The sequence below is a fragment of the Psammomys obesus genome, unplaced genomic scaffold (assembly GCF_907164565.1).
Source record: "Psammomys obesus unplaced genomic scaffold, mPsaObe1.curated_primary_1811, whole genome shotgun sequence".
Lineage (NCBI taxonomy): Eukaryota > Metazoa > Chordata > Mammalia > Rodentia > Muridae > Psammomys > Psammomys obesus.
Window position 1 is genome coordinate 5,964,252 of NW_026596101.1, and position 26,437 is coordinate 5,990,688.

At 42.7% G+C, this 26,437-nt stretch overlaps 1 protein-coding gene across 6 annotated transcripts in view; it reads right to left on the bottom strand.

Annotated features, from left to right (window-relative positions):
- Itpr1 (inositol 1,4,5-trisphosphate receptor type 1) overlaps window positions 1-26,437 on the bottom strand; it is a 206,640-nt gene that overhangs the window by 145,645 nt on the left and 34,558 nt on the right. For 4 of the 6 annotated variants that reach the window (XM_055628420.1, XM_055628419.1, XM_055628415.1 and 1 more), the window contains exons 10-27: window positions 25,729-25,828; window positions 24,514-24,674; window positions 24,012-24,153; window positions 21,414-21,572; window positions 18,290-18,462; window positions 17,097-17,216; window positions 15,696-15,890; window positions 12,909-13,160; window positions 12,265-12,406; window positions 11,389-11,569; window positions 10,211-10,398; window positions 7,701-7,839; window positions 7,037-7,091; window positions 4,904-5,069; window positions 4,575-4,745; window positions 4,068-4,133; window positions 3,291-3,428; window positions 204-329 (exon numbers count right to left, since the gene is read on the bottom strand). In XM_055628420.1, the coding sequence (XP_055484395.1) occupies window positions 204-329; window positions 3,291-3,428; window positions 4,068-4,133; window positions 4,575-4,745; window positions 4,904-5,069; window positions 7,037-7,091; window positions 7,701-7,839; window positions 10,211-10,398; window positions 11,389-11,569; window positions 12,265-12,406; window positions 12,909-13,160; window positions 15,696-15,890; window positions 17,097-17,216; window positions 18,290-18,462; window positions 21,414-21,572; window positions 24,012-24,153; window positions 24,514-24,674; window positions 25,729-25,828 (2,674 nt within the window). The remainder of the gene's footprint in view (window positions 1-203; window positions 330-3,290; window positions 3,429-4,067; window positions 4,134-4,574; window positions 4,746-4,903; window positions 5,070-7,036; window positions 7,092-7,700; window positions 7,840-10,210; window positions 10,399-11,388; window positions 11,570-12,264; window positions 12,407-12,908; window positions 13,161-15,695; window positions 15,891-17,096; window positions 17,217-18,289; window positions 18,463-21,413; window positions 21,573-24,011; window positions 24,154-24,513; window positions 24,675-25,728; window positions 25,829-26,437) is intronic. The other 2 variants (XM_055628416.1, XM_055628418.1) reach the window with 2 other exon arrangements.

Genomic DNA, 26,437 nt, shown 5'->3' on the forward strand with positions numbered 1-26,437 from the left:
AGACAGAATTATACATCCTTTGTCCTTCCTCCCTCATTTGTACCCATGGCATCCTAGGCTCACAATACGTTGTATTTACGTTCTGACAGCTGGTCAAAATGGCCCCTCTGGAATGCATGCTTCCCAGAATATACAACATCAAAGGATAACGGCTTTCCCACAGCCCTCCCAATACAGGTCTGCCCGGGGGCTTCTTATCTCACCCCTGGGTTGAGAAACAGGTTTATGTGTTTATGCAGCAAAGCTTGATTCTGCTGGTTGCCTGCGCAAAAATTCTGCAAAAATTCATGAGCCAGCCTCATTATTTCCTGCATCTTGGTATCTTCAGCCTGTGTGGGAGGAAAGACAGGAAAAGCACTTATGTGTGAGGCTTCTACTCCATGCTAATACCCTCTACCAAGATGGGACCCAGAGGTGTGTGCCCAAGGCACTGTGGGTAGAGCGAGGGGCTTGCACGACACGCTAAGAAGCATTTAAAGCAGTAAAAGAAAAATGAGACTCTCCAAAGCAGAAATCACATCCTATTGGATCCTACCGAGGCAGAAGACTGAACAAGAAATAAAGACCTTTGTCTGCTTTGCTCTGATCTAACATGGACATGGAATTCCTAGCTGTGTGAGCCAGAACAAGTTACTCCAATACTCTTGTGTCTCTATTTCCTCATCTGGAAGTGGAGATTTTAATTTTTTTTCTTTTTTTTCTTTTTTTTTTTCCTTTTTGTTTGGTTTTCAAGACAGGGTTTCTCTGTGTAACAGCCCTGGCCATCTCTTTGTATACCAGGCTGGCCTCAAACTCAAGAGATCTGCCTTCCTCTGCCTCCTAAGTACTGGAATTAAAGGCATGTGCCACCATGCCCAACTGGAACTGGAGATTTTTAAAAAGTACATATGTTGTACAGCAAATAAGGGTGAAGTGAGAAAGTCCACATGGTGTGTTTAGGCAGTCACTGCTTAGTACAAAATCAGCTATCAGTTCTGGCTTGAACTGAGGTCACCAAACTTAAAGAGCAAGGAAAAACATTTTTTTTTTTTTTTAAGGATTAGTGAGTCAAGAAGCCAAACCTAAAACACTGCAGGTACTTATGTAACTACCTGGAAATGCAACAGCTATTCTTAGCTGACATGCCGGGTGAAAACAAGCAGTGGGTTGGAACCTGCCCATATTTATAGCTTGTCAATTCTGTCCTTAAAAATAACTCTGGGAGAAGACAGGACATACCATTAGGAGCAAGAGACACAAGGACTGTGAGCAACCAGCACTGGTAATCAAATAAAACCGGAGAAAGTCTTTGGAGGACGGAGTCGGTGCTATGCATACCTCTACTTTGTGGGCAAAAGATCTAGATGTAAGAAATCAGAAGACTCAGGACAGAAAGATACTGCTGCTTGGGTGTGGCACCTTAAAAGTCCTCCCTTCCTTCTACTAAAAACAGGAATCCGCTACGCTCAGGGTAGTAAAGATCTTCTGGAATTTGATGGGCATTTTCATAATGTGGGCAGGCTTGGAAGAAACTGTGATACAAGATGTTACCTGATGACATTGTTCTCACAGGCTGGGATATTTGTCTATCCCACAGTGAGTGAGCAAACACACACACACACACACACACACACACACACACACACACACACAGAAACAGAGAGAAAAACAAAGTTCTGCCTTAGAGTCACCAACTGCAGATCAATCTGGCTATACAAACTTTAATGCTGCTCTCTGAATGGGTATCAAAAACCAAATACCAAGCTGTGAACATAAAATCATCCCCCCATACTACATACTGGGACAGTGTGGACGGCATGCACACCTGCATTAGCTCCCAGTTACCTACAAGTCAGAACCTCCCAGAAGGATTCACCTTGGGCTTTCCTGGTGATTGAGAAAGACACAGCACACCCGACTCAAAACTTCTCCATGCCTGAGAAGGGAGCTTCTATGTAAGGGGCTATTTGGAATGTAAACTAGCAGACCCAGACTCCACAGGGGAACAGAGCTGTCCCTGTCCCCACAGATGTGCCATCCTGAACCTTCCTGGCCACAGGATCCTCACTCAGAGGATGGTGCAGAGATGGTGGTACCACGTCTCATCAACATGTCCAAAGGACAACAGGAGCTAGCAGCACAAGGAGTTCTGCACGGTGCTGGGCAAGCGACAGTCCCTCAGCACTGAGCTTTCCTCAAGAGATGCTTCACCAGTGGGTCAGCCTCTATGATTGTTATGGAGTGCTCAGCTCTCCAGTCATGCCAAACTTCTCTATGCCTCATTTTCTCAATATGTCAAGTGGGTAAACCAGAAAGCCTCACTGCTATTGCAAGGTCTGAATGAATATTTTCCTAAGAGTCTTGTCTGTCTCCAGAGAAAGAGAGTAGTTATGTTCCTATCTGTGCTGTGCTGTTCTTTGTCAACAAAATTCAGACTTGTCTAAAGAAAGGGAAATTGAACTGAGGAATCACCTCTACCAGATTGGCTGGTGGGCAAGTCTGCAGGGGCATTTTCTTGATAGATGACTGATTTGGGAGAGCACAGCCTACCATAGGTAGTGCCATCCTTGGGCAAGTAGGTCTGGGTTGTAATAAAACGCAAGCCAAGCAAGCCATGGGAAGAGAGCCAGTAGGCAGCATTCTTTCATAGTCTTGCACTGGCTCCTGCCCCGAGTTCTTGCCTTGCCTTGCCTCAGTGGTGGGCTGTGACCTGATAGCTGTACATGAAATAAACCCTTTCTTCCCCAAGATGCTTTTGATCATGGTGTTTATCACAGTACTAGAAACCAAACTCTGCCTTCTAAAATAAAACCTCCTGGAAGGAAACAACCAGAAAAACAAACAAACAAACAAACAAACAAACAAACACAAACATTGGGGCAAGGGAGGGTGGGTTGAAGGGACTTGGTCCAAACACATACTCAGATGATAGGACATTGCCAAGGACTAGACCAATCAAGTCCCGTGTTCCACGTGCCTTCAATAGCACGGAGCGATTACCCTGTTTTAGTCTTGCTGCAGAAAAGGGTGAACAGCACCAGCTAACACGCTCACATGTAAGCTCTGGTGCAGACTTAGTGGTCCCCGTCTAGCAAGGGCGGGGAGCGACTGCAGAACAAGACCTTTTTTTTCTTTATAGACTATAAACATTGGAGGTGATACAAGGAGGAGGTCTGTCTCACATAAATCACCGGACTTGCTTTAGGTCACCAGTGGGTCTTTGCCCACTACATCCAGTCATAACATGTCTGGGGAACAGGGAGACCCAACCTGCCCTGGAAAGCAGTGAACTGGGCGTAAGTCCTCCTCACCTTCTCGTAGGGGATCTGCAGCAGCTCCAGCACCACAGCATGCGCACCCATGTTCCTCAGCAGCCGCTGCTGCTGCTTCCTGCTCTTCCTCACTGAGGCGCTCTCTTGCACGCAGAGCTTGCTAAGCCGAATCAAAATCTGAGAGAAAGAAATCGACCTCAGGAAACCAGGAGCTGCAGTGTGGGGAGTGGCCCGGTGGGGAGGGGTTACGACTCATTCACAACTCAGGACAGGGGTATTCCTCCAGTGTGTGGTATCCATGCTGAATGCATGAAGTCTAATCTATGTGAGAAAAACATGTCATACAGAATAAGTGGCACATAGAGGTCTCAACAACCAGTGAGATGGAGTCATGAGTCACTTATGTGATCTGGCCAGAAACAGCTGCCAAGATCTTAGGAGGGCTTTGCTGGGGTAAGAACACCAAGCTTCCAACTCAGAACTACTATATGCAGAGATTTCTAAAGCTGATATAAACCCTTGTATAAATGAATCTTTAACCTGTGTCAAACCCTAAGAATTATGTAGTCCCTATTTAAAAACTTGTCTACAAAGGGTGAGGGGCTGAGAAGACTCAGTTACTACATAGCACAGCTAGGTTTTAAACTCAGATCTGAGGCTAAAACCTAAGTGTTCAACCTAAGGGTGCTACTTTTTTCCCAGGACAAATTTTACACAAAGAAAATGGGCTTGAGTAGTTGTGCCTTCAACTTGCCGATTGCTGACTAAAACTCACTAGAGAATGATCAGAACAAAGGTCGGCACGGGCCAGCTCACCTCTTTCACCACTCTGTAGTTGTAGCTGCTGGTGCTTTCGTGCTTTTGTGGTTTGTTATTCCCCTCCTAGGGTCCACAAAACAAAAACAAAGAAAAATATCCACATATGTAAGTAGGTGCCTCCTGTGATCTACTGTTGGGTGAACATCACCCTTTAAGAAATCACATACATTTTGCATTGCCTTTCAACAGTCAGGCTGCCCAGGGCCTTTGGAAGGAGATGGCATGGTCACAGGAGGCCATTCCCTACTGGATCTCTGAGGGACATCTAGTGCTACTTCACTCAAGTAAAGTCTCATTTACATGGTCCAGGATTGCCCAGAAATATATCCAACCTTAGAATTTGTAGCTAACTTCCTAGGAAAAAAGCTGTTACCCCGGCTACTTTGTATATCTTGATAGCAACCATCCTATCATCTGCATTTGTATCTAACCCTAGAAATGGACGCTTCCTTGTTTTAAGAAGCAGGAAAGCCACTTGGAAACCCTAACTTGGGCTTCGCCCACCTCAGTTTTCTTATGTTCATTTTCACCAGAAGCACCGTCCATGGGCTCATCAGGGCCCTGGCCTTTGTACACCCAGAGCTCGGACTTCTCCACAATGGACCGCAGTTGGTCCAAGTCTTGCTTGATCTGTTTGTAGTTGTCCACATCTTGGCTGGTAACCAGCAGTTGAACCTTAATGAACACAATCCATTAGTTACATAAAGCTTAAAACATACACACATACTCACACAAAGAAACATGTATACACACAAAATTATAATCTTTTCATTGCATATGAAACACAACAGCTCTTTTGATACACAGCGGCCATGCTGGTCCACAGGAAGTACCTGTTTGAAGGCCTGAAGAACCTCCTGCCTCTGGCTAAAGTGCCGAAAGAGGAGTTGCAGGGCTCCAGACACCAGGGGTGGGTAGTCATGCATTGTCAAGTGGAGCAGGACCCTAAGGAAGGTTCTGCCACCATGATCATCCAAGTCCAGTGGTGTGTTCTCCTCACTAAAGGAACACAGGGAAGAACAGACCAAGTAAACCACAGGCCCAGGCTCACGCATGTGAGCCCTGACAGAGCTGAACTGGAATTCAACTACTACTCCATGCACCGGGACCTCACTTTTCATCAGCTTCCTTTACAAGCCGAAGATGTTTGACTTCGGCTACACTGTGAGAAGAAACAAGGAGGGTGTTATAAGTATATATTTAAACCAAAGTCCTTACCTTCCTAAGCTAACAGGACTGACATTACAAGATTCATGACACCTAACTTACAGTGTTTTTCATCTGTGTTCCAAAATCTACAATGAATGTACGTCTCTCAAGCTTTCTGTTTAAAATGCTGTAGCTCAGCACTTACTAAATCATCTGCAATGAAAAACCAGCTTTAAAAATGTCTAGGCTGCAGTGCTTAGGCATCATGAAGTATACCAAGCCTGCTCACCATACAATTTGACAATGGGCAGAGTCAAGCAATGACTCTCTGTTCTGCATGTGTATTGTACATGTCTATTCTACATGGTTTGGTACCATGACTCCTGCTTTGAAGAGTTGGAATGAGCCAACAGAACTCGGTGCTCTAAGTGAGGATCAGCCAAAATATTTATCAGGGGTTGCTTCAATATCTATAATCATTTTTGCATTGTTTACATAATGAAAATCAAGAAACACACAGTGGATTGAATGGCAAATTCCTTCACAACTGATCACCACCGGCCAATTATTATGTTAGCATTTATGCTATGTTTACCACTGAATGAATGACAAGAGGTAAGACCTTCATGGTTGCAGGCCAACAAGAAAAGTACAGTAAGGACCAGAGGTGTGAATATTATAGTCACACCATACACCTAGAGGTGGCATGATGGTTTCACTGATGCACAAGATGAGGTAAATGGCTGGAGAGCTCAGTTGGCACATGATATGAAGTGTCATAATTGTGAACTCAAGATACTGAAACATGTATGTCTCAAATTTCATATTTTTTATATTAAGCACTGAGGCAGACTGCTAATAGTCACGGTTCTTAGTAAACTGAGCCTTTATACATCCTTATGTGGTCCCCTTTATTACTGAGACTAGCCTTGGCCAACAAAACATTAGCAAGCACAGTGCAAGCAGGCCTGTAATTAGTACTTGCTCACTTGTCTTCTTGGAACATTGTTCTAGTTATCAACCATTGTTCCGTAAGGAAGCATACATTAACTGTGTGGAACAAGGCTGACACCTCGGCTTTAACATATTCCTTTAGAGGCGCCGTAAATATAAGAAAGTAGACAGGGTGTGCCATTCTCAGCTACCATATCACAATACTCGCACAGTTGATTCAACAGTGGCTTGAACTGCTTAGTAGAGCCCCAGTCAACCCAGAGAACCCTGAGAAATACTTGGTGTTCAAATTCTTAAGACTTTTGCAGATGTGTGTTATTAAGCAATAAATAATCAAACCAACGATGCTAGTTATAATCACCGCACACACACAGAGCATTTATTCTTGCAGATATGTGTTTACAGTAATAATGCTTTATGTTAAAACTACGGCCTATGATGTTAAGAGGGGTTCACAAAGGAATTAATAAAAGATACATGATGGGAATTTCTCTTTTATTTTTGCTGTCATTGCTGCACAGCGAGGCTGTCAGCAGACAAAGTAAATGACATCAGAAACCTCTCTCTGATTTGAACACCCTCTCTCTACTCTTTTGATCCACACCATTTTAAAATAATCATGAAAATATAAGCATATTAAGACATCTTCTTAAATCTTTCCTGTCCTGGGCAGAAAACAAATACACACACACTGTGCACCACCTAAGTTCTGCAACTCAGTAGCTCCGAGCAGAACAAGAACCAGAACCTGAAGACCAAATAGTTAGTGGTGTGCTCAAGAAAAAGAACCCTGTGAGAATTATAAAAGAGCTGCCTTCCTCACTCTAGAACTACCACAAAACAGACAATGAAAGCACACTTTCCTTCCTCCAAAGATGCCTTCTGCTTGTTCTTCAATGTGTTCAAAGTCAAGAGCACCTGAAAAGTGAGAGAACAGAAGGTTAGATACAACAAAGACTGAAAACCTGCTTCTGGTGGGCTTATTGTAATGTGCTTCAAGAGTAATACTCAAATCTGCCAGAATCATGACCTACAAAGCTATGGAGCCGGGCTGGCCCAGATAACCAACACACCTGTCATTTTTTTCTTGCTAAAAGAGAGTGATGGCCCCATTCCAAAAAAGATGTGGGTGGGCTGGGTATCATGGCGACTACTGTCTTTTCCTTAGCCTTCTCCATTATCTTATGGCCAAGTAGAACTTCAAATACAAAACAAAAGCTGCTGATGGCCAATTGTTTCTTGGTGAATACTTTTGGCATTGTGTTGGTTTGGGGTTGCTTTATAGGTAATCCCAAAACTGTAACCTTCAGTAATCTTCAGTCCCTAAAGGTCTACTCCCCAAAAAGCAAATGGGTTTTTTGTTTGTTGTTTTCCCCAATAAGCTCTCGAATGAAGAGTCATTAAAATACAGCAATCCTCAACAGCAGTCATATTTCACCCTTTTTCTGGAAGATACTGTTTGATCTCCCAGCAGCATTACAGCCAGGTCCCATTCTATGACTGCAATTCCATACTGGCATCACTAACCTGGTACATTACTTGGCCCTTCTTGGCTGCTGTTTCCGGAGGATGTTTCTGATGACTGGGAATTGCTTTCATCAAACTCCCGCTTAAATATACACAGGAGGCAGGAGATCCTATAATCCAATCTCACATTCAAAATAAACTAAGGATTCAAGCAGAAATGGAAACACTTTGGTTACATTAACATAACCATCTTTAACACTTTGCCAAGCCAGTGCACTCTGGCAGAGCATGGTATCAGCTGCATCAATTACCTTAAACACTGAGTCAAAAATATTTGGCTTAGGTTTCAATAATCATTTCAACAGTAACAGACTTCTAAGGGACACATCTAGTTTGCTGTGATACCTTAGCTTTAAGTGTAGACTTTGGCATTCTGGAAATGAATTAAACACCCAGAAGACTACACCATTCATGCCTTCGTCCTTTACAAAACTGGACTATATTTCAACAAAGACTGAAAGACAACTAAGGGCCTAACTTAAGATGAAGGTGGTTGCTTTTATGAAAAAAACTGACAGAAATTTTGCTTTTTCTTCTGAGAATTTACCACATACTTCTGATTGTCTCCTCTGATTTAGGTAGTCTCTGAACTCTCATTTTATTAACTTCCTATATACCCTATTCCTTTATTGCTGCACACACTTTCCAAAGAATTATTGCTAGACCCCGAAAGAAAAGTTAGCCGGATGCACCATTTAGGCATCCTACTGATATCCCTTCTTCCTCTCTCAACTAGCTTCTGCTTTGGCCCCCGGGTGACCTTGTCCAATTTCAGGCTGTCACCAATCCCAGATGGAGACAGATGTTTGACCTGTCTCCAAGCTCTTAGTCCATGTTCCCGAGTGACTGTTGCACATCCTGTTTGGTATCTTCCCAGAACCTCACATTCAGTATTATACAAAAACCAACTACGATCGTTACTTCTATGTGTCAACCTGGGTAGATTTAAAGGACACCCAGATGGCTGGCAGGAGGCTGGGAAGATATACAGAAAGGTGCGAAAATGGGCAAACAGAAAATATTAGTGAAGAAGGAAGGTTTCCTTTCATTTTAATTCTATTTTTCCACTGGTAGGAATGAAGCAATCGGCATGGCAGATGGAAACAATCATGTTAGGGAGAGAACAGATGAATAATTCTAAGTGCAAGCCAAGTCCTTGTGAGTGGAGGGGAAAAAGTCTAGGTCTACTCTCAGTTTGAGGCTCTTAGCCTTGTTACATCTCTGAACTCCCAACAGCTTATGCTGCTCTCTGTTTGCTCTGTGTACATGATTTTTAACCCCCAAAGATGTTACTTAGTAGACAGATTTGCATTAGATATGTTAGTAAAGACACATGGTGGATACCATTTATCAACTGCTACTTAATTGGTTTTATAAAAAAAAAAAGGGGTGGCAATGTGTATTGATTGATTCAACCTGATTTACCACCTCCCATTCCCTCTTGAAAAAAACCTGGTCCCCAAACTTGTCTCTACTTCAGACTCTTTGCACTCACTAAATCCTAAGACTTCCTAGGTATACCCATGGCCAGCTCTCACTTCATCTGTGTCTGATCAACCCACTTTACTATAGAGGTCTTCTCTCACAATTCCATAAAAACCCATTATCCCTGACCCCTGCCTATGGTTTCCTCCAAATAAGCTGACCCTTCCTCTTTAAAAAAATAATTACTTTTTATTATATATGTCTGAGTGTTTTGCCTGCATGCTTGTGTATGTACACTTGCATTCCCAGTGTTTGTGGAGGTTTGAAGACAGCCATCCGATTTTCTGGAACTGAAGTCACAGATGGCTGTGAGCCAGGATATGGGTCCTAGGAATCGAACACAGGTCTTTTAGAAAAGCATCCAAATGCCTTTAACCATTTAGTCATCTCTCCAGTTTCCAGTTTACTTGTCTTTTTGTTTTAACAACTAAGCATTCATATTTAGATAATGTATGCCTAGGCTTTCTGTCAAAACGGAGCTCTTTAGGATCAGAACTTTAATGGATTTTGTTCATTGAAGGTTCCCACGTGCTAAAAGGGAGTTGACATGGAGCTGGTATTAACTAACATTGATGGGTGAGTAGGTAGGTGGGTGAAAAGGGCAGATAATTGATGAGGGGGAGAAGGAGAAGGGGGAGATGAAGGAGAAGGGGGACGAGTAGGAGAAGGAGGAATAGAAGAAGGAAGAGGAAGGTTTTGCATTGCTAACAATCCTAGAGAAGCACACTGAGTGAACTCTAAGCAAAGGCTTGAGCAGAGAAATAAGAGATCCACTGTGCTGTAGAGCTAAGATGACTGGGGGTAGCTATGGGATGGCCAAAAAGACAAAGCCATGATAGGGAAGGAAGGGTAGGAGGTGGCAACGAAGAATTAAAAGGAGTCAGTTCTGAAGTGATATACAGGGATAAGGTAAAAGTTTTGCTATTATTGTCTGCTAAGCCACAGAGAGCCTTGGACCTCTACAAGAACAGGAAGAGAAGATATTCAACAGAGACCTCTTAAGTATATTGTTCCCTGCATCATACCTGGAGTATTTCGATAATCTTCAACTTGGTGTCCATAACCATAATGTCCTCCTTCTCTGGCTCTGCCTGTTTCACATTTCCTTCAGGGGCAGCAGCCATAGGAGTCATGGGCAAAAAGCCTCCTCCCCGAAGTACCACTTGGGTCATGAGCTCTCCAACTCCATGGATAGATCTCATCACATTGCTGCCTAGAAAGGGCCAAGACAGACCTTGGTCATGACATCTTCAGAGAGAGGCCAAAGCATCTGATTAGGGGTATGGGCTTTATGAAGTAAATTATTTAACATATTCCTGCTTTGATACACTCTCTCAACACAAGGAACCCAAAAAGGTTAATACACATTACAAATTTAAGACTTCTGAGATTAGCAGAACAACATGGTTTGGGCATCTCCAATGGGGCACGTTTGTTTATTAATTCCATCACCAAATTTGACTCAGCACAAGTGATGTATGCTTGCTATTGTGCACAGAATAAGAATATAAGTTAGCAGGGCACAAATACCTCTGCTTCTTACAGAAGCTGCTTGGCCTTGAATATATCATGTCACCTCTGGGGCTCAGTTTTCTCACATACAGAAAAAGCTCTATGACAGAATTCAGTGACATAATGTATGCAAAACAAAATCACACAAGACTTAGCAAATAGGGTGAATCAAATTAAATACCTTTTCCATCCCAGCTACTGAAAACCAGCTAAGCATATGACACATGGTGGTTATTCTCTGCCTATTCTCACCCCCAAATACAGGAAGAAGAAATAAACACATAAACGTGGAATTCCCCATTCGCAAAGTGAAAGGAAATATTAAGGTACAAACTTGTACTTTATTTCATCAGATAGGAGTATCATTATCAAGTGTCTCAGAAGCATCGAGAATGGATGGTGGGACATAGGGACTGGACAGTTACATATTCAAAGCAGAAGGTAACTTTCAAATTATTCAGTAAAACACAAGACACAGGTAAAGACTCAAGACAGATGCAAAGGGAAGAGTAAACTGCTGAGAATGACCAACAGCGATGAACGCTCTGGCCGAAAGAACTCTTCCAGATTTTTTTTTTCTAGTGGTGTGGTGAGAACAGACAAGGACAGGACAGGATGGCACATGAGCGGGCCTAGCATGAGTGCGACAGCATGGAGGGCATCTCTCAGTATGGACACTTCAGATACTCACTCTTGAGCTTCTCCTCATCATTGTTACCTTTATTCTCTTCTCCTTTCGTGATCTTGCTAATGGGGAAGATAGTGCTCACGTGCACACAGTCTAATATCGCCAAGAGGATCTTGGTTAATCGGAGAAGGTCAGAGAAGTTGTAGAAACCAAAGTATATGAGATTCCTGGCTAAGTTCACAACCTGTTGTGTTTAAGAGAAAAAGAGATCACTGTTCACTGACCTGTGACCTCCCATTCCGCTTGATGCTGAATAGCTAATCATAGCAGATTGTGCCCTTCTTTATGATCAGAGAAGGCACACATCTGGCTTTCTGTTTCTGATAAAATTTCATTTTGTTTCTAAGAAATAAAAGCTTGTGCAACTACTCATCTGCTTTGATGACTAGTTCATAAAACAATGGGCCCAATCAATTGGTGTCCTAAATTCCTATGAACATAACAAATCATAACCAGCAAGAACACAGATAAGGACACTTAAGTTTTCTGAAACATCATTCCTAAAGGGTGATAGTGGACTTGGAACTAGTTTAATGCAAGAGCAACAAGAATTTAATCCTGTGGATCAAGGATCTCTTCCTCAGGTGAGTTGTCTACAGGCCAGCCCAAGGATGAACTTTCCTTGTACTTTCAAGAAAAAGTGCAGAGCATATGTGAAACTCTGCCACTTTACATTATTAATTCAACTTGTATATTTTTATGAGGCTAAGTGACTGGTACCTGTTCTATTTTATTTAGAACAATTCTGACCCAAGTTCCTTTTGTGTTTCAAAACGAGAGTGCTGTGAAATAATTGCCAAGGATTAAAATATTTTCTACTTACTCCACAGAAAAATTATTACTGATAACAGAATTTCAAAGTGTTTCACCATGCCTTACCTCAAATGTCAGCTTATTTTTCTCCTTATCAGAGAAAGGGAATCTCTGACAAACCACATCTCTTAAGTACTCCTCCACAAACTCCATTGTCTGAGCAAACCTCTCCTTAATCTCATCTTTGGATGCCCCGCTGCTGTCATAGCTAAGAGGAAAAGAGAGAGAGATAATGAAGGGGAACATCAAGATCTCCCAGCCAGGCCCTTTCAGACTTGCTTAGGCTCTAAAGACAGACTCCCCTAATGTGGATCTGACTTATGCTTCCTTCCTTAGCATGTATGCTTACATATCTGCTTTAGTCACTCATCATGTTGACTGTCTTTCCCCACTATCATAGGGGTAGTTTTCTACTCCTTACTAATATTCCTCAATCTTGGCACACAGTACATACTTAGATGCTTACAGAAGGACAGGGCTAAACAAGAAATGGAAAAATGCAGCCCAGCATCCTATTTTCTTGAGAAATTAAACAATACTTGCTAGCTACACAGTTCTATTTAAATCTTGGGAGGCAGGGGGAAGGTTTTTCTTTCTTGTATGATTTTACTAGGTTGTCTATGTGGCTTATCTGCTGCTGCACAGAACATTAGAATCACAGGGATTTGAAGCGACTTAAGATCTCATCAGGGAGTTAGACCCAGGCTTACTCATCAATGGCGATCTCAGAGGGAATTTCTGACCACAAACGGGCGTATTTCACCGGGGTCACTTGCTCCTGGGGATCTCGGTCCACATGCATATGAAGCATGAGGCGGCAAAAGGATGCCCTGAGGTCATAAGGCAGGTTCTCATCAGACATGCAGCGGAGAATGAGGTCAACATCCAGCTGGCCGGATATTTCATTGATGGCCAGGTACTGGCGGTCCAGACACATCCTTGCAAAGAGGTTCAACTGATATCTGAAAAAAAAAAATCAACAGAAGGCTCACACTCCAGAAATCACTCAGAGAGATTTCATAGAAGCATCATATGGCTGATACCAACTCCCTAAATGAGTGCTGCACACATAATTTTGGATTCTGGACTACAGAGATGAAGGAAAAGTTCATGATATGCCAGGGAGTGGGTCAGCATCTCAATCATGTGACCATGTGATTACATTTACCATCGTTACCTTATAAAATATAGGGAAAATGACTAGGCCTGAAATGATTCTTTCTTCCCCACTTTCTATCTGCCTTCCCCATATTTTATACAGTACCACCAAAGACCATGCAGGAAATATCAAACACACTGTTCATAGTAAGTGTAATTAAAATTCTACAATATTTTTAGGGTCTTATGTCATATAAGTTACTACTAGTAAAAGTGTAGTTCAAATCATCCAATTAAGGAATGCCAACTCAAGTTAAAAATATGAGTATCCATCAATCCATTGTTTCATTGGGAATAGAAACTCATATGTGTACACAAAATTAAGTGAGGATTTGCCCTGGAATGAAGAACTCTATGGTGGCATATGATGGATTGCCAAACGCCAATAAAGAGTGATTTGTTAGCAAAATAGAAGACGTACCGCAGTCAAAATTAGAAAAGGTCTACCCCTATGACCACAAAAGTTATATTTTCATAATATATTTCAGAAACAATGCCACGGGCAGCTTCAGAATGGTATCTGCTGTAAGGAATGATTTACATGAAATCTGAGGAAGAAAAACATACACACACATGCACATGTATGTAATAGAACATAAACACAGAATGAGGAGCTGCAAAGATGCATCAGCAGCTAAATGAACCTGCTGCTCCTACAGATGGCCACAGTTCAGTGGCCAGCATCCACATGGCGGCAGAAAGCACACACGTGGTCATACACATACATATATGAAGGTAACACATGTACACATAAAATAAAATAAAAAGTTTAAAAAATTAACATATAAAAATAAATAAGAAAAGACCATCAGGTGTATAGATTGAAGAGAACAGACTAGAATACAGGAGTAAGAAAAGGCGTCTTAACTGCAAAGTATAACTTTTTTTTATTTCTTATATTTTTTAAAATTTATTTTATTAGGAAATATGAGAAGTACTAATGTTTTTCCCCTTTTCTTTTAGAAGAATATAGTAGTTAATGTCCCTTCTTTTTCTTTCCTTTTCCTTTGCTTCATGTGGCAAGGCTTTATGGCCTTGGATTTTGTACCAAGACTAGGGACTGAGGAGGACAGTGGTGACATACAGGCCCCAGGAATGACAGGGGCTAGAGGAAGTTATGAAAACTGAAGGGCTTCCTTGTCTGGCCTCAGTGGGAGGCGTCTCAGGGAGGGATGGTACCCCTGAGGGGCCTCCCCTTCCCTGAGAAGAAGGGAAGGGGAGAGGCGGGGAGGAAAGTCTAAGGGTGGGACTGGGAGGAGAGGAGGCTGCGATCAGGTTATAAAGTGATTAAATAGATAAATGGGGGGAACTAGAGGGTGGCAGGGAGAATGCATCTGTGGCACTGAGCATCCCTGCGTGAGGAATATATGATAGCAAAGTTTCGGATCTAGAGTTAAGCAGATTTTGGAATTCTTGCATAAACTTTATTAGTTGAATTTTGCAAATTTGAAAATCAAAAGTACTCCAAAATTTGAATCTTCTTGAACACTGTACCAGGGCTCCAACTGTTCTCTATCTAAATTTCAGAAGTTTCACACTTGGGCGGCATGACTGCATTACTGTAAACCCCTAGTTTTTATCATACGAACACACGAATAAATAAATTATGAAAATGCAGGTGTCTCACCATGTGTGTGTGCATGCATGTGGTGTATGCACATGGTGAGACATCTTAGACATCTTCTGTTTCTGTAAATGTTCTGGAAGAAGAATGGCCCTATTATGTCTAGTTTGAAGATATGGGCTCTGGAACATAGAGCCACACTCAGCCAAAGGAAAAAAGACAAGTTAAGTAAAGAGATCAAGATTTAAACAAATGCATCCTGACCCTGAAGGCTGCCTGCTGCTGACTGTACTATATACAAGCTATGCTATTTAAGTGTCAAGTATAACAGAGGTTGGTGCAAGCTCTTGTCTTTCCCATGACCAGGACACACAAACAGACAACAATGGGCCATGAGTCCATGGCACCTTCCACTCAAAAACACAGAACTATCTTTCTGCTGGACAATCTTACTTCAGGACACCACACCATTCTTTAGAGCAGTGGTTCTCAAGCTTCCTAAGGCTGCAACCCTTTAATACAGTTCCTCACATTGTGGTAACCCCCAACCATAAATCATTTTTGTTGCTACTTCATAACTATACATTTGCTACTGTAATGAATCACAATGTAAATATCTGTGTGTTCTGATGGTCTGAGGTGACCCCACAAAAGGGTTCTTTGGCCCCCACAAGCTGAGAACCACTGCCTTAGAGTGACCATCAAGAAAACCATAAACCCACAAGTGCCATTGCTGTGGTCCCCTCAGCCCAAGCTCAGCATGCCTCCCACTCACCTGTAGTAGCTGAGGATGTCCCGGTCTTCCTTTTGCCCCTCTTTCGCATCTTGCGCCAATTCCCTGACACTCTTACTACGAATCTCTTTGTTGCTGTCCCTCCAGAACAACCACACCTCTTCCTCATCCTCTCCAGCTTCCAAAGCGTTCTCTCCAGTGGAAACGCCTTCAAACTCAAAACGAGAAAGAACCAACCTATGGAGAGAGGAGACGGAGCTCAGTTTTTATGGAATCCTTGGATTCCATAAGTCTTGCTTCCTCTTCCAACCTAAGACACACAGAAAGCCACTTTGTTCATAATTTCTCCCAGTGACAGAGCCACAAAGAGTCTGTGTGGTCTTCATGTGCTTTAACCTGGGTATTCTCATCTAGAACAACTGTTCTTCTCAGCAGACATTTGGCAAGATCTGTAACATTCTTGGTTGTCACGGTGGCAAAAGAGGTGTTTCTAGCACCGAGCAGCCACTATCCAGGGACACTTTTGTTCAAGATCCTACAGCGACAGCACATTTGCAACCATAAAGTCATCCAGCCCCACACATCACAGAGCCAAGGTTGAGGCACCTTGCATTCACACAAGTCCCCAAATTAAGTCACAACGAAGAAGAAACTGTGCCACACCTTCACTCTTTTTGATACTGCCCACAACTGCTGCAGTATAGTCATCAGAGAAAATGCTCCTTTGTAAAAGTGAATAATTACGATTACCGAAACAGCAATAGCACTAATGATGATTATCAACCATAATTAGAATATAGTATTTATGTATTATATCAATAGTAATTATAATATATGTAATACACTACTTACAACATTTTTATTACACTTTCTTTGTTGTGTGCTACGATGGGTATGTAGAGGTCAGAGGACAACTTGGGGGAATCAGGTGGGGAACTTGGGGAACCACTCACTATGTGGTTCCAGGGGATTGAACCAGGTAGGTTTTCAGGCTCAGCAACAGGTACCTACATTCCTTGAGCCATCTCGCCAGTCCATCACACTTTGGAACAATGATAATTTATGCCTCCTCGCAACACTGAATTAACACTGAATATTTATTACATCCTTAATTTTTAAAGGCTCTTCAACTCTTAAACTGTGTGCCAAATGCTCTGTACTAGGTTTACACAATTTTACAATATACAGAGTAAGTGACAGAGTATATTTTACAGTATACAGAGTAAGTGACCTCATATATAGAAGGTCACACCAAAACCAAACTAAAAGCAAGATCAACCATTCTTTTAAACAAGGTCTGTGAAATAAAGATGAAATACTCCCAACCGACATTAGAGAAACTCTGAAGAGATGAATGAATCAGGCTTATTCCCCGTGAGCATACCATCCATTTAACACCAAATGCTAAATGTATCTTTAGTTATGTCCCTAGATGGCACTCACTTGGTCTCAATCAGGATGTCAGCATTGGTAGGATTCAGCACAGCTTTACAAATGAGCTCCTGGGTCACGGGAATTGACTTGTTCATGGACACGCAGAGGTCAGATAGGTAATCCAAGAACCTAACCCAAAAGAAAACATGACGTTGTCACAGAGCAGGCAGAGGGCGCCTGACTCCACACATACGTGACACCAGCATTCACTCTGAAGAGAAGACAGGCACATTGGAGACTTTGATGACTTTGTCTGGATGCGACAGATGGAAAAAATAAAAAAAAGAAAGAAAAATAATCAAGCAGAAGAGGAAAAATGACTAGAGCTAACGAAAAGGTGACAGAACCAATGTGAGGAGGAGGAGCAGTGCGAAGAGGAAGTTGTCATCAGGAGGAGACAGGGAAGGATGACACTGGGACCAGAGGCACCAGGGCTGGTTGATGCCTAAAGCCCAGGGTGATGGGCTAACTGGCTGTGACACTAACTGGCTATACTCTGGATTACCATTTAGTGACAATACTTAACCTGGCATACGCCCGTTTCCTCATTTACGGGAAAAGATACAGCATACATTTTCTAAGGGTTTTCCCTGAGGGTTAAATGACAAGGTTCATGAAGACTGGCTTTGGCAGACACTGGGTATAGGTGGCAGTGGTCATTTCCACAGCAGCACTATCAGCCCTGCTGTGTGACTGACGACACTGTCCTGTGAACTGCTTCCCATGTCCCCTAAAATCTCAGGGAGAAGAAAGAAGGAAGAGATGGGGAAGGGCCAAAAGGAATGGGGCCAGATCTCTGTGTAGAAGAGGGTGGGAAGAAGTCACTCATATATATAAAAGCATCTGAGAGACAACTAAACATAGCAAAGGGTGTGGTGAGAGCCATGGGTGGGGCCTAAAAAGTGAGTGACCAAAAACAAACGTCCTTTACTGTGTCTCACGTGACTGGCAGCTCAGAGGTGTTCACAGCTGCTCATTTAGCAAATGAGGAAATTAAAGTTTAAGGGAAAGGGGAAGGGAGCAGCTGGTAACTGAAGATGGGATCACAGGAAGAAGCTCTTGCCAGCAGACATCCGAGAGCCACTGGGAAATGACTGGGCCAGTCCCCAGGACGGCAAGCCCCATACACAATTCCGTGGAGCGCTACAGTCGCACATTTAGATGCACAGAGGCCTCCTGGCAAGTCCCCTCTGGTGCCTCACCTGGGCTCCCTGTTCTTTCGCACCAGGCTGACAAAGGTGTCGATCTCTGCCGCGGTGATGTGCTTTTCCAGGAGTTTTCGGTTATTGTGGAGCAGGGCAGTGATGGTGTCTTCAGCCAGCACATCATAGCCAATCTGCTTCTGCATGAAGCCAAACTGCTTGGCTATGTACTCCTTTTAGGGAAAGAAACACAAGTCAGTTGGAGGGACAGAAAGACAGTGCGAGTGGGTTAACATTAGGAAAACTAGCAGCAGTGCCTAGGAATTATGGCTCAACAGGCAAACGATCCTGGGCATCTTTCTTAAGCCTTCTTCCTCAGTGCAATGGCAGCTCAGATCCTCACAGCCTTTACTTAACTAACAGCACCCAAACAATGCCAGCAAGGAAAGTCTTATAATCTACAGTGGATATTTTCAGTGTACAACATCAGTTTTAATCTACTGATTCACTGTAAAAATAGAGTTGGAAGCACTTACACAGCTCTAAATTTGTTACTAATTAGGGACAACTTAATAACCCTCCCCATTCCTCTGGTGCTGTTGCATCTATCTGAACATTCAGAATATCAACACATAGTTTTCTTTGTCTTGGGTTTAAAAAAAAATCTTTTTTTAAACTTACTTTTATTCATCTGAGTATTTTGTCATTATGTATGTTAAGATCACCACACATGTAAAGTGTCCACAGATGCCAAGAGAAGGCATCAGACCCCTAGAACCAGAGGTATAGGTGACTGTAAGCTGCCATGTGCCTGTTAGGGATGGACTCCAGGGTCCTCTATCTGTAAGAGCAGCCAATGCTGTTAACTAGTGAATCACCTCCCCAGCCCCCTAAAGCTTCTCTTTTAAAGTCAACAGGGCTGTGGTACACTTTAACCTCAGCACTTGAGTGGCAGAGAAAGGCACACGTCTGTGAGTTTGAGCACAGCCTGGTCCACATAGAGAGTTCCAGGCCAGGCAGGACTACACTGAGAAACCCTGTCTCAAAAAGAAAATGAAGAAAAAATAAAGCCAATGAGTAGAAGAGGGTTGGGAATATCTAGGACGAACAGCCTTATTCGCAGATGCATGGATCTGCCTTGCCTTCCCTCTTTGCAAACCAAACATCATATTCCACAGAAATACCTGCAACATCAAAGAAGCCTCCTCTGAACAAGAATTTGTTTGTAATCAAAGACAGTCCTCAGGGATAGAGGTACAGCTCACTGGAATAGTGCTTGTCTGGCACGTGCCAGGTCCTAGGTTAAAATGCCAATGTGGCATCGCCCTCCTCCCTCCCACCACACCCCATCTATGAATGCAGACATAACCCCCCCCACACATGCATGAGCACGCAATAACACGCATGAGCATGCACACATACACAATTCTGCAAGATAGTTCTACCTAAGAAAGACTGTTTGCTTAAGTTCTAAGCAGTGCTTGAAACTGGCTTTCAATTTCCCGTAAGTCCTAAATCTGCGAGCTTTTCAGGTTTAACACAGAAGATGCAGCCACATTTCAGTCTATACCTAAGGATGCATGTCTGAGAGTTCACCGGCCTTCAGACATACAGCTGTGCCAACTGCCACAGGATCCATAAACTACTAAAGCAGTGATAGCCAATCCAGCAGTAGCAAGGACTAGTTTGACTTCCTTCTGTTCAAATGTTATATCCTAATACACACTGTAGCCCCAAAGTCCCTTCATCTAAAGAATGAGGACAGAGGCAGGCTAAGATCTCTGGACCTATCTGAGCAAGGCATGAATGTGTTGGAGGTAGACTTAAAAAAAATCTGCAGTCTGCTGGCATGGTCTTATTCCTAAAGCATCATTAGCCATTAATGTTATCTTCGTGATAATGAAAGCCTTTAACTACAAAGAAAGTTTAAATGTAGAGACAAGACATATGGACAGGTTTGTACTCCAAGACACAGAATAGGAGCAGCACCAATTCGTATACCCACAATGCTACATGTGATACGAAAATGGATCATTCTTTGTTGCGAAGGGATGGCCTAGATGCTGCTGGGAACTTTTCAGTATCTCTGTTCCTACCCATTAGATGCTATTAGTGCTCCCAAGATGTGGCATTCAGAAGGGTCTCCAGATACTGTCAAATGTACTTTATGGGACAGAATCACCCCTGGTTGAGAATCAATGATCCATCAGCACAGCTCTCAGCTCTCAGTGTCTTTAGAGTTTCAGTGCTGTTTGTTATGCCATTAACTCATGGGAGAGTGTGTATCATACGTGTGTATGAGAGAGAGAGAGAGAGAGAGAGAGAACGAGAAAGACAGAGATTGTATTCACACCTTTACTATGGAGATAGCAAATCTATGCATAATATGCACATAGACTTACAGTAACTGAGTCAGAACAGCAGCAAATATGACCTAGACCCACAGTCAAGAAAGAGTAACCTTCAAGGGCAGAGGTCATCAGAGGAGGGTGGAAGGAAAACATCATTTCTATTTATTCAACATGGAATCATTTCATGCTTATGCCTATGGGAACATGGCACCAAAACATACTGTACACAGAGCTAGGGACGTGGCTCAGTGGGGTGCAGTGCTTCTTGCACAAGTATGAGAACTTAAAGTGAGTCCCCAGCACCTCCACAAAAGGCCAGACAATGCTCCACACACTTGTATCTCCAGCTCTGGGGAGAGACAGAAGCTCACTAACCAGCTGCTAGCACAACCCCAGGTTCAGCGAGAGAACCTACCTCAGAGGAAGAAGCAAGAGAGTGATAGAGCAGGACGCCTATGCCCTCCTTCCTCAGGCATGGGTGTCTACATGCACATACACCACACACACATACCCCCACATACATACATGAGAAATGTAACCTCAATCTCAAAAATAGAAATTTTGTTGGAATATTTATTTTTTTAAATTGGCACCTGAAAATTATATGCATTTACAAGGCACTGTGTGATGTTCCTCCAGTATCCTCAGGAGTCCTGCGACACAGGTTCTTCCCAGGCTTGCCAAACATCTGTTTCCATTTTAGGGGCAAATTAAGCAAGCGGTAGACCATTCTCTACTGTTTAAACAGAAAGGTACATAGTACCTAAAACTCCTGAGTACGGCATGTGAGCTTAAGGGAGGAACCCAACGATCACATCCATCTAAATCCCCACCTGGTTCTTCCTGTAGTCTTGCTGTGAGTGTCTCAGGACCCTGTAGCAGAGTCGGCAAATGTGTCGGAAGGGAGCGTGGCGCTGGTCCCCCAGCTCCTCCAGCCGAAGCATCGGGCCATCCCCACAGTCTGTGAAGGGGGCCTGCAACAGCTTGAAAATCTGTTTGTAAAAAGAAAGAGCGAGCTGCCATCACTGCAGGTTTTAAACTCTAACTCTCTTTCCAGGGGGAAACACAGCTGTAGTGGTAGCAGGATTATATGGAAAGTTTTCTCTATGCAAACTCATCAAGAGGCTGAAACCTGCGTCTGTCAATCAGCTGGCCTGGGCACCCACTGGCTCAGCTCACGTAGACCTCATCAGCTCTCACACACACTGTGGAGCATCTTTTAGAAGAGTGCAGGGAGGAATTTTAGGTTGAAAACATACACCTTTATGACTTCTGCCAGGGAGAAAATCAAAACAGATTAGCACTGAGTCAGGCACTACAATTGCAATTGTGAGGAATTGTTAAGCCAGGTTTCACACATGTCCATAGTCCAACTTTTGAACTCGGCTGTGCACATGCTCACACAGGTATAGGCTGACCTCAAACACCGAGCTGGCCTACAATTCCTGGAAGGAGATTTAGTAAGTTTGCCAACAGTTTGGAAACTATCCACCTGGTTTCACGAGACTATCCAACCCTTTTCCTGTAAGGCAGTGTGACCTTGGCCACATCAACCAAAAGTCTTCACAAACAGGATGCAATTAGCCAGCCTGCTTGTGGATTACGCTATAAAAACAGCCTTCATCTCATAAAAGTTTACAGTACTCTCCGAATGCTGCTGGATTTGGTGTCTCCTGGATTACAATCCTAGTAAGACCAACATGAGCGTAATTCTTTTGGGTTGGATCTTGGGGAACACTCAGTAACAGCGCAGATCACGGCCAAAGTAAACATGGGAGAACACAAAGTGCAGTATCTATACTCCCTAAGTACTGTAAGGATTAAAACAGATAGCAATTGTAAACCTCAGGAGTACAGCGCCCTATATAACTGACCAACACTGGCTTAACCCCTCAAGGGATGGCTACTGTGGAAATGAACAAGGACATTAAGCGAGAATTCTAATTTGGGGTTCAACAGATGAAACATCTGGAGGTAATTTATTTTTGGACTTCAACTCTTGTTGAAATATGAATTTTGTTTATCACAGCCCAACAGGAAGAAGGGTTCCCACATGCCAAATTCTCATGGAGAACTATGGGGCTTTGCCTCTCTTTTGGTTTCGGTCACCAGCAAGTGCCGAGGAATAATTAAGCAAATCTCCTGCAGCTTTAAGTACTTGGAGCGCATTTGGTGTGCTTCCTCTACCCGGATTCGTCATGCTCCTTCCTTCCAATTGGTTCATTTATTTACATTAACACTGTCCTGTCAATATTCAGAATCTGAAAGGCCTCTAAAAGCTCATGGTAAAGGCCTGGTTCCTGAGGCAGGAGTGTTGCGATCTGAGTCCTTTGGGAGGTGACTGTGCCATGATGTGTCACGAAGGTTCTGATCTGATTGGGTGGATTTAGCCACCGCCAGCAGATTGACAGCTGAATGGGTTTCACAGGACAGGCTTGATCACAGAAGCAAGCTCGTCTCTGCTTCTCTGCATGCATAGATAAGCAGTTCTGTCTACCACATTCTCCCCACCATCATATACTACTCCAGAGACCAAGAGGGATAGGGCTGGTGACCAGGGGCTAAAAATCCTGTGACCGGGAGCCACAGCAGACCTTTTCTCTATAAGATTACTTTTCAGCTATTTTGTCAAGGTGACATTTTGTCATATGAGTCAAGCGTCATCTAGGTACTTCCTGTCAACTACCATTCCCTGTTTATGGAAACATAGACGTGATCACTAAAGCTGCCCATAAGAGCTAATATAGGGCTTCTGGGTTCACCAAATGCTACAAATTCCCTAAACATACGAAGAAACCATAGGAAATATGATACATTACATTTTTTTTTTTTTTTTGAAGAATATAAAGGAGCAAGTATGGTACCTATCAACTGGACTGAGGTCTTGGGCCCTGAGAAGACATGGGGAGCCTTGAACATCTGAAAAGGCTGCAAGATACATAATTCCAACTATACAGCAATCAGAACAAGGCAAAACAGGAACACAATTAAAAGAGGAGTGGGCGCAAGGGTAGTGAAGAGCGATGGCTAAATAGATGAAGCAGAAAATGTGGGGGCAATGAAAATACAATGTGGATTCCTAGGGCAATGATATTGTGACAGTGAACTCATGTCATTACACAGCTGTCAAAAAAAAAAAAAAACAAATCATGTACACCACCAAGAGAGGGCCACAACTATGGACCTTGAGTAATAGTGATATATCAATCTATGTTCACTCACTGCAGCAAAAGCTCGATTCTGCTGCAGGATGTTCACAGTGGGGAAGGGGATACAGGAGGACACTCTCCTGCCACTTAAATTTGCTACAGACTCAAAAAAGAAAACAATAATCAGACTGTCTTCTGGGTGAGAATCATCCATATCTCTGAGCAGGGGTCCCACAGGCTTCTCACAAAGCTAACCCCCGAGAACCATCAAGGCCCACTGACCTGCTTGAGAATGTTCTGTTCCCTCATCAGCTTCTGCCGTTCTCTGTTGGGCTTGGAGAAGACTACTTCAAGCACATCTTGGCCAGAGTTAGTTCCACCCGTGACAAAGTAAACCAGGTCTTCCAGCAGCTTGGTGACAGACCTTAGGAAAACAGCTTGCTAAAGACCATATTCAAACTTCTATAGGCTAAAAGCTTTGCCTAGAAAGGGTCACGCTTTAAGAACAAGGCAAACAGAAAAGGACTCATGCTTTCTAGTACCCTTGAAATCACAGCTGAAGCCTAATGGAGCTACACAATTATCGCTCTAAAACAAAACAAAACACAGATGAAAATAATATAAGTACCCATTTCTGGAAATCATAAATTGAAGCCACGCATGAAAGCTCAGATCACTCTTAAGCACAGATCTTCAGAGTGCTGATCCTTTTGCTCCCCAAGGGCTTTTCAAAGTCTAGCCACCCATGAGGACTGCTGTCTTGGTGCCGGCAGGATGCCCTCACCTTCTCTCATTCTGGGTGATGGTGCCCTTTTCCAACTTCCCAGCAATGGAGCCCAGCACCTTGCTGGCATCATTGGCAAAGTCCAGGTCCCGAACCTCAGCAGGAGAAACAGGAACTATGGCGAATGCTTCCTTGTCCTCCTTCAGAGGAGAGGTACCAATCTGAAAGTCAAGGGAGTTGTAAGATAATCTTGAATGGAAAAGTTAAGATGTTAATCAAGCGCTTTGTTTACAGGATATTGGGCAATCCAAAAAACTTGGAGGTGTTTGGTTGTTTTTTTGGTTTTTTTTGGCATTAATATCAACTAGACATAAACTTCTAGAAGGATGTTTTCTAAATAGAAAATTAGTTTTGTGGGGACTGATGGGGTAGTAAGGGGGGCTATTGTTTTTACATCTGCACTGTATATATTCATTGTACATGGTACTACTGTGTTACACAGAGATATTTACATAGGAGTATACAGGGTGGAGGGAGAAAGAAAGAACAAAAGAGAGGGTGAATACATGCAGTAGGAACAGCTGTAACTTTATAGCTTCTTTTATCACAGGGAGAACGTAAGATTCTTATAATTAAGCAACATTTTATTAATAGAGAAAAAGTAAATATAAAAAGTGACAATTACTACTCTACAGGACATAGAGACTATACCATTCTTTCAGTTTTCTATGAACCTGAACACACCCATAAGAGAAAAAAAAAATCTAAAAAGAAAAATCCCAAAGTATTAATGCTATATAAGCTTAGTGAGTGGTGGAGAAGGAGTATCAGTAAACAGGGGTAGGGAAAACTCTTTTAGGCACACAAAGATTGTATACGCCTTATATACACTGAGGGAAAAAAATTCTAAAGAGGAAATGGGAAATAAACAAGATATCAGCATATCTCAAGGCACAAGTAAACATTCCCATAGACAAAGTTATGTTAGACATGAAATGCAGAGAATTAATGGAATTTTTAAAAATGGAATTTTTTTTATTAATGGAAAAGCAATAGAATTTAAAAAAAAAGAAAGAAAGAAAAAGTCTGGTTATTTTAAAAGTCTTACGTTTGCTTCACCCAGATACCTTGGAATAATTTTCTTTTTTATCAGTGCTAAAAGAAACACAACAACAGGGCAATACTCCCAAGTTCCGTATCTCTCCACCTGTCATTAAAGGAGCCCTTTCATCAGAACAAGAGACTAACGGAGAGGCAGCCAAGTTCTCGACTTACTTTCAGCATCACAGGTTTCTCTTCCTCCTTGTCAATGGGAATGTTTGTGCTGTGAACCCAGGTATTTGTGCACAGGTGTCTGAGACGGACATAGGAGTTCCTAAAGGGAAACAATAAAAATTTCAGACACAGGGACGGATATTTGGGGTCATTCTACAGCCATTGATTAAAACACATTCGGTCAAAAGAGAGAGGGCTACCAAAATAGTTCTCTGCTATTGGCACAGGACAGAATATATTTGGGAATCAGTGGTTCCTGTTACTGATGTGTGTACAATAAAAAGTAACTTATAATGGCTCTAAGGTTTTTGGAATATGTGATATTTCTAAAGGACAACCTGTGAATAACTACAAAAGTGGGTATATACTACTCAATGTGTACTGGTACCTGTTACAACAGTTAATAACTGAAATTTTCAAAAGGCTTAAGAAAGTAAAAAAATAAAACCGCAAAATTTCTAGAAGCAAAGATGAGTAAATATTTACTTATCTTGTGGGACAGGGAGAGCTATTGAAGTATGTGATAAAGAATAAGTTCTCAGAGATTGTCTCCGACATGAACTCAGTGGCTGGCTCCTTGATCACCTCCCCCTGAGGGGGGGAGCAGCCTTACCAGGTCACAGAGGAAGACAATGCAGCCAGTCCTGATGAGACCTGATAGGCTAGGGTCAGATGGAAGGAGAGGAGGACCTCCGTATCAGTGGACTTG